The sequence below is a fragment of the Bubalus kerabau genome, chromosome X, assembly GCF_029407905.1.
Source record: "Bubalus kerabau isolate K-KA32 ecotype Philippines breed swamp buffalo chromosome X, PCC_UOA_SB_1v2, whole genome shotgun sequence".
Taxonomy (NCBI): Eukaryota; Metazoa; Chordata; class Mammalia; order Artiodactyla; family Bovidae; genus Bubalus; species Bubalus kerabau.
The window spans coordinates 65,369,058-65,380,743 of NC_073647.1; the positions used below are offsets into that span (position 1 = coordinate 65,369,058).

General features: G+C 39.4%; 1 protein-coding gene across 3 annotated transcripts in view; it reads right to left on the reverse strand.

Moving 5' to 3' along the window:
• The window catches only part of NRK (Nik related kinase), a 128,506-nt gene extending 117,067 nt beyond the window's left edge, over positions 1-11,439 (reverse strand). For 2 of the 3 annotated variants that reach the window (XM_055562908.1, XM_055562912.1), the window contains exons 1-2: positions 9,891-10,260; positions 2,547-2,612 (exon numbers count right to left, since the gene is read on the reverse strand). In XM_055562908.1, the coding sequence (XP_055418883.1) occupies positions 2,547-2,612; positions 9,891-9,947 (123 nt within the window). In that variant the 5' untranslated portion in view covers positions 9,948-10,260. Of the gene's footprint in view, positions 1-2,546; positions 2,613-9,890; positions 10,261-10,753 lie in introns of those variants that run through there. The other variant, XM_055562909.1, reaches the window with a different exon arrangement.
• Positions 11,440-11,686: the final 247 nt, after the last annotated feature.

Genomic DNA, 11,686 nt, shown 5'->3' on the forward strand with positions numbered 1-11,686 from the left:
AACCGCTGAAAAACAAAGAAGAAAATTTTAAAGGCAGCCAGAAGAAAAACACAAAGGAACAAAGATAAGAATGACAGCAGACTTCAGAAACCATGCAAACCAGAAGACAATCGAGTATTATTATTAAAGTGCTGAAAGGAAAAACAGTAACTGTCAACCCCAAATTCTATATCCAATGTAAATATCTTTTCAAAACGGAGAGACTTTTCACACAAAGGCAGAGACTTAATTACCAGAAGCCCTGCACTATAAGAAATGTTAGAGGAAGTTCTTCAGGCTTAAGGATATGATACACAGAAACTTGGATTTAACCAAATAGATGATGATACCAGAAATAGCTCAAATGAGTATAAATATAATTTTCTTCCTTTTAAATTGCTCTAAAAGACAACTGACTAAATAAAAAGTAGTAGTATTGAGTAGAGGGAACAGAGTAGTAGTACTATGGGTTTATATCATATATAAGAACAAAATGTATAACAACCATAAGCATAGTATACAAGCTGGGATACCACACAGGGAACTGGTAGAATATTACTTGAAGGTATACTGTGTAATTTAAGATGGATATTGAAAAATCTTGATTATGGTAGTAGTTACATGATTGGACATATTTGTCCAAATTCATGAAATTGTACACTTACAAGGATGAATTTTTCCAAGTGTAAACTATACCTCAATAAGCCCTAGTTTAAAAGAAAGAATTATTATGCACAACTCACCTTTTACCCTCTTGATTTTTCTTCTTCTTATGGCATCACAATTCTGATGACTGCTGATGAAAAATCATCTTTCTGTAGCCTTACCTTTGCTTTTTGCCTTATAAAACAGGGTTTTATTCCTAATATCTGATGGTGAAGAGAGCTATATACCTTCAAATGAAAGAAAGTACCCAAATACACACACACTTAAATACACACCCCTGAGGAATTAAAACATGTGTAGAGCCATGGATATGACAAATGTGCCATAAAGAAGAGAAACTTGTATGCATAAGGTTTAGGAATCTATGCACAAGGTGGCAAAATTTGCTTAGATCACACAATTGTTAACTAATTATTCAGTCTGGATGCAACTGGGATAACATAAACAATACATTTGCATCTGTATCACATCACTGTCTAAAGCTTATTGTTTCTGTTAATAGGTTAGGTCAAAATGACTTAAGAAAACTTTTACCATGAATATTGACATTCTCTGTTCCTTATACTTACCAAGTTTCTTTCTACTTTTAGGACTCTTCCACAATTCTATTTCTACTACTCAGTGTCTCTGCTATAGGTACCTTTGTACAAATTTTAAAGATCTCCCCACCCTACCTGGGTAGATGAATTTTAAAAAGAAACTCCTGGGCAGATGCAGCCCTAAGGGTACAATGCTTGGCAAGCCGAGGGCACCTTTGTCTGAATTAGAAGGAAGCCCCTTCCACTGGACCCATTTCAAGATACTTCTACACAACCCATAGGGAGAGGACCTGTGGTCAGCTGATAGTAAGGATCAGTCCAGGGATAGTGATTTGGTATTTGAGGGATATGCCTAGGGAATATGAATCCTCCATTTGTACATATCATTATACAGGATTGAGAAAATGTCTATTCACCATATTAGAGAGTCGGGGAAGGGCACCTGATAAATGTTAGGGCCACTAAAGCACCGTTATCTCCAATAGAACCCTTTACACTGCTCCTGCTCTATCTCAAATGAATCAGCATCATCCTCTACAATCATACCTTTGCTTGGTTATCTCATATTTGTTCTCCTGCTGTCAGTTTACCAGTGATTTCCCCAGGGAGGCTGACCCTTCAATCTAAAATAAGCCCCCTTATTCTTTACTTTTATATCACTAGGAATTTTCTTACAGAGATATATTACAATTGCAATTATATAATTATTTATGTGTTTACTTTTATATATTTGCCTCCTCCAACCCTCCCAGACACACACATACACACATTTAATCACTTATACATTTCTAGTCCATAAACTCTAGAAGAGCAGGAACTATCTGCTTTGTTCACCAGTTTATCTCCAAAGTCTATCACAGTGTCTGTCATATACTTTGTGGTATATAAAAATCATTGAACAAATGCATAGATTTTCTTGTTAGATTATTTGGTAAACTATCACATACATATGCACATTCATGTACACAGGATGATATAGAATGCTATGGAAATTTTGCAACATTCAGCTTAAAAGTTGAATGCAAGTAACCAGAATGGTATGGATATACAATATAAAACAAGTGATATTTTTATTTGAGTACATATTATTTGAATTAGTTCCCTTTTCCTTTGGCAATTTTATTAACGTTCTGCTAATAATGTTTAGATCTTAGGTTTTGTTGGTTGGTTCACTATAGCTTTCTAATCCATTTCTTTCATAATAATTCTCACAGTTGTCACTGAGCTATCTTAATTTGATTGTTCTCTCAAAGTGAAATATGCTTTGGCATTATTTGATTTGCAGTGTAGGGTTTTGACTTGCAATCACTGTTGTCATTAGAAAATGCATGTAAATACATTAGAAAATGTAACTCCACTTACCAAATAGATTCTTCCATAAGTACCAAGGCCAATGGTTTTATCCAGTGAGAATATTCCGGTTGGATCCTGCAAAAATATTCAATAAAACTTCTGAATTTTCTTGGAAAAACAGCTAAGCATTAAACTGTATAGAATGCTATTTTCAGTCTGCCTTGTTCCCTTAGAATTTCCATGGGAAGAATCTAAGTGTTATTTACCAAAAGAATACAGATATCACAATCTCCCTGGACTGAGTGTACTATTTTTTTTTAAAAAGCAATTGTGTGAACATTAAATAGTTGTACAATTGATTATCATAAAACTGTGAAATTGGTACAATCATGTCTAGGTGAGGCATATTCATAATTTAATTAGAAATACTATTAGAAGTAGAAAGAAATTCATTTACTTGCAATGACAAACTCTTTTCATATCCATCTTTTGAGTGCTAACCAGAAAGGCAGAAAGTTTACCATACAGTAATGCTAATATTGAGTAGATATATAATGATAAGTAGATATTGGCTATAAAGTCTAAATTGTTTATTTATATAATAGCAATTTCCCAGGTGACTCAGTCAGTAAAGAATCTATCTGCAATGCAGGAGACCTGGGTTGGACCCCTGGGTTGGGAAGATCCCTTGGAGAAGGAAATGGCAACCCACTCCAGTATTTTTGCCTGTGGACATAGGAGCCTATCAGGCTACAATCCATGGGGTTGCAAAGAGACGGACATGACTGGGCAACTAACACACACACACAAACACACAAACACACACTTCTTAAGAAGAACACTGCTTCTAAATATGAATAAAAAAGCAAGATCATGGCAATAAAAGAGTATCATTTAAAAAAAAGACAGAGTTGCTTTTGTTTGTTTTTAAGTTAATCTTTACATCAGCTGAATATGTTTTCATGGCACAAATTCACTGTTGATACAGTCTGTGTCTTAACCTTAAATGTGACATCATAGAAGACAAAATACAACACGTTTATCAACAGATTCCTGAGGTTTCCACATTCATCCTTAAACATTATTTTCTTACCTTAAAATATTGATATTAATTTCCTGTTCACCACAAAACATGGTTTCTTGAACTTTATCACTACTTAAACTTTTATCCTAGCAGCTTATTATGCTATTTTGGCAAAACATGTATGAGACATGAGTAGATACCAGTTTACACACAAAGTAACTGGAGCATTGGCAAATTCTTGGAAATTCACATGCCTTATAGAAAGCACATTTTATATACACAAACTTCATGTAACCTTGTTTGAAAATGTTTTTATCATTGTGACAAATATGAGCTAAACAGAAAAACTATTGAGCAAATGCAATGTATATGACTGAAATTATAGACTCCTTTAAACTGGTGTGATATTTGTGTAATCTAGCAAAACTGTCATAGGAAAATGACACAGCTCTGGGATTACTTTAATCAACAAATATTCACCTGGACAGAGTCAGGAGACTGAAAGTTTAGCCCCAGTTCTGCCTTTAATTAACTATATGACTTTGTGTAAGTTACTTACTCTCTCTGGGACTCAGTTTTAACATATATAAAATAAAGGTGCTGTGTTAGGTGACTTCCTAGCTCTAAAATTCTTTGGAAAAAAATCAGATTCTGACATTTGAAAATCCAGATGCTTCCAATGCACTGATATGACAATTGCTAGTAGGCTACTTTCTTAAAATTCTCATTAAAATCAGTGCCACAAAATGCACAATATCATTGTAGGCAAACAGTTCTGGGAAACACTCCCAATGAAAATGCAAAGTTTTTTAAACTATAATTTTGAGAATATAATAAAAGTAAAAAGAGAGGTATAGTGGGTTTTGATAATAACCATATCATTGTTGTTATAATTCATTGAAAAAATTATGGGAAAAAGCCAACAAAGAATTTACTAAGGTTCGGCTTGAAGAGCTTATCAATTTAACATATTTGTTTAAAGGAGATCTTTGTGGAATTTATATGAGACATTATTAATTCTGGAGAAATAGTGTCTAGTCATTGGTCAAAAGAATCAACTATGTTAGCTGGTTCTTATTGGTAAACCATTCTTTGTATAGTTGAGGCTGCATTTTAGCTTAAAAAAAAGAAAAGATACCATATATCAGAGAATCACTGCATTATCTAAACATGTTTATTTCCAAATCTTTGAACACAGTCTTTAATTTCTTTAATTCCTTTTCTAGCCCTCAATAATGTAAGTACTATACTCATACTTGAACTCAAGTATCTACTCAAAAAAGACACTAAGGAAACAAACGGGAGAATAAAATGCCTGTGCAATTCTTGGAGGCCTTATTTTATCTATATTCATATTGTTTAGAAATTTCTTCCTGATCACAAATGACTGAAACATCTTAAATTCATTCTCCTCATGCTCATACTTAAAGAAGGTTTTAAAAACTTTTTCTTCTGTTCTTAATGGAAGCTAAATCTAGTATTCATTTATTCTAAGTATTTTTTCATTAGTTTTATACAAGATTTTTTGTTTCTGTCTCCACATTAATCCTTCAAAACTAAATGACTGTCAAACTGAGCAAAAAGAGGAGGGGTCTATGCTAATGACTAGGATAACATTACACAATTTCTTATATCAAATTTTCCACTGAATTATAGTCAGAGAAAGTTTATTCTAGGCTCCCAAGGGAGGAAGTACTGAGAAGTCAACTTTTTTTTTTTTTTGGTGACTGTGAAATTGAAAGATTCTCACTAGCAGGGTCTTTATGATTACTTGGTCCTCTCCTCTGCCCTGCTATTTACAGATAAGAAAACCAGAAGAGGGAAGATCTTTATATTTATGACTGTTACATTAATTTAGAGAATATTTGGTGGTTCAGTACATACTTCGGTGTTCCATTTGGCTAAAAAATAGTTAACAAGAAGCCTTAATTTGTGAAAGTTTTCCTCAAAAGATAGTACTGAAAGTCTAATTTTTAAAACATTTTGAATTGTAAAATGTTGGGCAAATATTCTATACTTTGTTATATTTTTCTACGTGTCTAAAAAACTCCCGCAATTTAAAAGTCCTAGTCTGTTTGCCCCCTGAAATCTAGAATTTTAGGGAGATATTTCTGTCTTCTGAATTCAAGAAGAGGTAAGAAAATGATCACATTGATGGGTACTTGTATTAAGGGCTGGGGTTAAGGGTAACAGGAAGAAAAGGAACCACTAGGAGGCAGTGTTTGCTGGTCATGGGAGAGACGCAGACAGACCTACAGAACCAAATACAGCAGAAATTAAGACAAAGGGGAAGTGATAAATGGTCCACATAGGTAGCGATACATTTTAGATTTAGGGCAGTAAAAGAAAAACACAGAACGTATTCTAATAGTTAGCTAAAGAAAGAAAAGAGATTGCAAGTACCTAGAAGGAAGAGCATAGGCTATTGTTCTTTTGTTTCAAATATTAGAAATAGTGACTTTAAGAAAATAGTTTATGGATAGATGAACTGAAGATGGCAGATATAAAAAAATAAGTGTCAGTAAGTTTCAGAGATATTTGGACGAGTGGGCTTCACAGTTCACGTGGAAATTTAAAAAGGACAATCTCTTCCTCTAGACCAGTGTTTCTCAAACTGTGGACGGCACAGACTCTCCCAACATGAGACTCATCTGGGGATTCTTGTTTAAAATACAGATTCCCAACCATGGAAATATGAAAACAGCATTTCTGTGGATGGGCTCCAAGCTCATTCTTGAGAACTGTTCTGGTGCACTAACATAAAACTTACTGCTCTAGATACTGGGGCAGGGGACTGAGAAAACTGGCTAAAGTACAACGCTGTGTTGAGGCAATGCTCTAGAATACCTAATGGAGGATGTGCTGAATATTTCAATCCTTGTGGACTAGAAGGTAAAACTGATTCCAAATAGGAGGCTAAGGGATTTGAGAGAGTGAAAGGTTCTCATAACTGAGTGTGGAAGGTAGGCTTGGTCTTCCACCCAGGGTGGTGGAAGACTGGGAGAGCTGGCAGTTTATATTTAAATATAAACCTAATATAATTCAAATATGGGTTTTTGGATCATGTACTATTTCAGATCACCTCTGCCACTACGGTCCTCCAGGCCTGTCTAATCCTGACCCCAATATAGATTAGGACTACACATGGCAGTGTCAAATACCAAGGCCACAGTCGTGAGGAATGTCATTACCATATTGGGCACAGAAGGCAAAGGGACTATCATAGTAAAAGACATGCCAGATTTGGAGATGAAGAAATAGTTTCCAGTTCCAAGGATGGAGTGACATATGTACACTAAGGAAAAAACTTTATATATATGTATACATATACATATATATATATATATATATCCCCAGGTATTGCTGTTGGCAGGCAATGTGAAACACACAGATTACAAATTATATATATATATACACACACAAACACACACCTACATATAATGTTTTATATATATAAAACATAAGGCTTTTGCAATTCTTTTTTCAAAAAAGGAAGCACAAACCACAAATCTCTGTATTTCCTTTTCTGTTTTTCACCTGTAGGAAATATTTATTCAATAGTTAGCGAAAATGGAAAAATGATAGAAACCTATTAATTAACAAAGACGATGTAGTTTACCTACCTCTCGTTCTCTGATTATTATGTTCACTCTCTCATTTTATGTCTTTAACTTTAGGGAATTATGCAAAAAATGTACAGTTCCCCTCCTCTCTCCCTGTTTACACAGCTTTCATTGTTGCTTACTATTTTAGGTTTTAAAAAATATCTAATAGCAAAAGTGTCAAATAACCTTCTACCACTTTCTTTAAATCACAATTTTCACAGCCAGCCTGACTTCTCTCAAAGGTCCTTGTCTTGTGGTCATTTAGCTGGCCAACCCTGAAACGGACATAAAATATCAATTTTAAACTACACCTGTATTTAAATATTCTATACTCTGCATTATTCTTTTTTGCTCAGTATGAAACTCTAACGTCTGAATCCCCTCTCATTATCTGGCTTTTGCCATGTTGGTATACTTAGTGTTGACAAATGCCAACTTTTTTTTTTACCTCATATACATCCTATTGAGGATAATTAATCACAAGGGATCTCAGTATACGCAGGTTTCTTTGCTTGCTTTATCATGTCTATTTTGCACCAAAATGCAAATTTCCAAACAGGTAACTTAGATATCTCTTGACCTCTTTATTTACTCTTATTTCTTCACCAACTTTAGGACATAAGTCAAATGCAAAGAAATCACTAATCTATACCTCAGTGACCAAAGCAACAGTGAACTTTTCACATCTCTAAAAATTTTATGTTAAAAAAAAAAAGAAATTCTAAAAGGGGTGCTCTTCTTCCACTTGATTTCTTAGGGTTTAGACCTAGATGGATATTCAAAGGGAGACTTAGGCATAATTTGCTCATATGGTGAAGATCTCCATGATAAAAAATGGCTCCTATATAATAGAAATTTAGAAACTGTTAGAAGCTGAGGACTTAATAAGATTTTCATAAAGTCTGTAAAATGAGCCAAACATCAGTGCCCTGAGGTTTTGTATCTTCTTCCTGCGCCTGCATTAAAAACTACCCTCATCTTTCTCCCCTCCACCAACACCCAGAAAACTAATATTTCACTAAACTGCAGCCTTTCCCTTTATTATCTTGGCTCTCACCAAGTTCTTATTTCCCAGGCCATGACTGGGTCAGTTAGTCTGAGCCATTTTCCCCCATTTTTTTTGTGGCAATCAAACCCCTTCTCCTTTTCCTCCTTGCTTTTGGGATTCCTTGCTCTGTCATTTCCAGGAAGTCTTTCCCATTCCTGTCTTTAGTCAGTTTTCAAAAGAGTTTATTTCAGCTTGCCTATCTATGTGTGGTTTCCTTATTTACCCTAATTTGCTTTTTTTTTTTTCCCCGCTTTCCCCCACAATACACAGATGATGTTGGAGGAGGGTAACTAACATTTTATTCGTTGGTTTTACACTTGGGAGCAAATCTAGTCAGAATATGAAAGTGCTGTTCAGAAAGGAAACCACCAATTGAGGCCTCCATATTCCAGAAATCTCATGTATATACCAAGTGGGAGAATACTTTTTAAAATTCTGTGAGTTTATTTTATGAAGCTGCATCAATAACCACAATGCTGATTATCTGTAATTCCACATGGTTATATTGAGGCTTCCTTTAAAAAAGGCTGAGAACAATTTGCTAAAATGTTACCCATGTGCATTATCTCCTCCTCCACATTGTTTTAGTGTCAAATTGTATAGGTGAGGCTTGGAGAATGTCCAGTGTTTGAGGGGAAGGGGAGTCTGCCATCATCAATAAGACAATATTTAAATGTAAATATGTATACAATTAAGGCACTGATACTTTGAATAGTTCTATAACCTCGAGGTTAATATTTAGCTTTTACCAAAGCGAGCAGGCCACTGCCCTGAACTATACAGTTGCTTGGCCATCTTTCCAACATGGGTGCATGCTTATTCCCTTTCAGAGAGTCCAGGGACCCTTTACATTCAAGAGGGTGCGAGTGAAATGCCAGTCTAAAAAGGAACTTGAAAAACGGATTTGGGTGGGATCCAACATCTGCCAGAAACCAGATGCCAATGAAAAAACGGCGCTGCTAAAAAAAAAATTAAGTCTACTAATAACGACAGTGATAATAGCTCACCAATCAATTACAACTCCGGAGGAAAGCTGGGCAATTTGGGAATAGGGGAATCCACAAACGAAAACCACGAGAAAAAGTTAGCAAGTGATTAGCAACTGAGCGCAATACCATTTAAACACAAATTGGGGTGTGAAGAATTCACTTCTTCCCCAAGCCGTCGAGTTCTTTAGCTCCCGCAATACTAAAACGTAATTAGTGCCCTGGCAGAATAAGGTTTTGGAAAGTGCTATTAGAAAGCGAGATGGCAACGGTTTGATTTTCTGGCCCGCTGTCACCTAGAAGGAAAGGTCAAGCCGGGAGTGGGCATCCCTTCTGGCAAAAGCAGCAGCAAACGACGGGGCAGCGAGGTGACATAGGAGTGCTCTCAGGAAGCCACGCGTCGTCGCTCTCCTTGGGCCCCCGCTAGGACAAGAACCCCAGCGCCACTAGACCAGAGGCCACATTGGGAAAAGGTCCCGCTGTTTGTGGCTCGCACCATTCCACTGCCACCTCTCTCCACCACCCCCCTCTAAGCCTGGCCCTTCGCCTTTCTGTGAGTTTGGAGCGACTCGGGTGCCCAGAGGGGCGCCCTCCCCAAAGCCCATTCTTGGGGGTTCCCTCCCGCACTCGCGATCTCCTGGAAGTTCTGGCCAAGCCAGGCTCCGGGACATCGGTCCGCTCCCTGGATGCTCAGAACTCGGAGAAGACAGCCCTTGGGGGTGAGGGGGTCGACGGGCGTCCTCTACTCACCGGCAAGTGGCCTAGATCCGTGACTTCCTTGTCCCTCCAACCGCCAGGTCCCGCCATGGCTTCGAAGGGGAACCAGAGCGGGCGACTAGGTCAGGCACCCTCGCGGGAGTCCGAGGTGGAAGCGTACAGAAGTTCAACGAAGAGAGGGGAAGCGAGAGGGCCGGGGAAAGGAACGGGGAATCAGGGTTGGCGGCGTGGGAGAAAGAGGAGGGGAAAGTGGAGGGAAAAGAGCGAGGAGTGGAGGGAAGCTGGAGTTTGAGAGGCGGGAAAGCGAGTCTGGCTAAGGCGAGAGAAGAGTCCAAGCGACCGTCCCGGAGACCACGGAGCGAGAAGGGTGCTCCGCGGGCGAGAGCGCAGCGTCTGCCCGGGGCAGGGTGCGCCTCTTTCAGGGTGGGGAGGGGGGCGGTGCAAGGGGAGGGGGGCCGGGGAGCAGCTCGAAGGGGATTGGTGCAGCGTCACGTCGCCAGGTGGGCAACCCAGCGCCGGGGAGGCGGGCGAGGGGGCCAGTGACCGAGGGAGGTGCTGAAGGACTATAACGGTTTGCTAGCCGTCCCCGGCGCCCGTCCCCTGCCTTGCAGCCCCCTCCCACCCCCTCCTAAGTCCGCCGCTGCGCCCGCCGCCCCCGCCGGCGGGTGTTCCACAGGAAACTTTTTCGAGGCAGCTGCCAGCCCCGGAAAACTGGTCCCGCTCCGCGCCGCTCCCAGTCTGGGCCCCACAGCCCTACCACAGTCCAAACAGCCCGCGCCCTCAACTCTCCACGAAACACTTGAGACTTTTCTAGTTGTCTGCCTTCTCTTTCTGCTCTGATTCTATTGCTCCATTTGTTGCAAAGACCCATCAAGCGAGATAAGGAAATAACTTACCACTGGGTTAAGGATCTGACCTAGGCGAGTCCCCGGTGCGGGCGGGGCCGGTAGAGAACATCAAGTGCGCCGCAGGGCTACCGCAGCTTGGCCTTCGAGGCCAGTAGCCGAAGGCAGCGCAGCGTGGACTGGACCGCTGCGAAGTCCCCTGGAGGTGGATTACATCTCTTCTAGTCCTGGGCTAGTTGGTACCAGGCCCGGGCTGCTCAGTCGGAACCGCACCTGTTCACAGGTGCTGGGAGTTAAAAGAGTCTGAGTCTCTGAAGCTTTGGTTAACCCGGGTCTTAAGTTTGCAGTTCGCCGCGTTCGCAAAGCTCAGAGAAAGTTCCTGCGTCCTTCCCTGTCTTCAGCTCTCTGGCCGGGTTTCATTCATTCGCTCCTTCCTTGCAAAACATTTCCGGGCGCTCAGGCTGTTCGCCTCCGTTTCCCCAGAAAGCGCAGGAGGTCCAATACACGGTTTTAAAGAATCTGACAAAAGCGCTTTAACTTGGAGAAGTAAGACACCTCTTGAAGAGTTTATGGGAAAAGGGAGTCGGTGTCTAAAACTAACCGCATTCTAAGCTCTTGCACTGCGAGGAACACTTTAGAAAACGTCCCAAAGCTGCTTACTTCCCCTAGCTCATCGACCACGTTGAGCACCCTCGCACTGAACGTGATGTAGGGGGTTTGTTTCCGGTTTCTTTCTTTTTTAAGCAAAAAAAAAAAAAAAAAAAGAAAGAAAGAAAGAAAAAGAAAAAAAGAAAGAAAAAGTTCTACCTCTTCTAGAAGGATTTAAGGAATAATTTTTCCCATAGACCTGGAGCTCACTATTTCTGACCCACGCCTTTCACTTTTGTTATTATTTTCTTTATATATTGGTGGATTTTGTTTATTTCGTGTCTGTTTCAATTTCTGAGTTTGACCCCTTTACATTCCTTAACCTCCGAGCCTCAG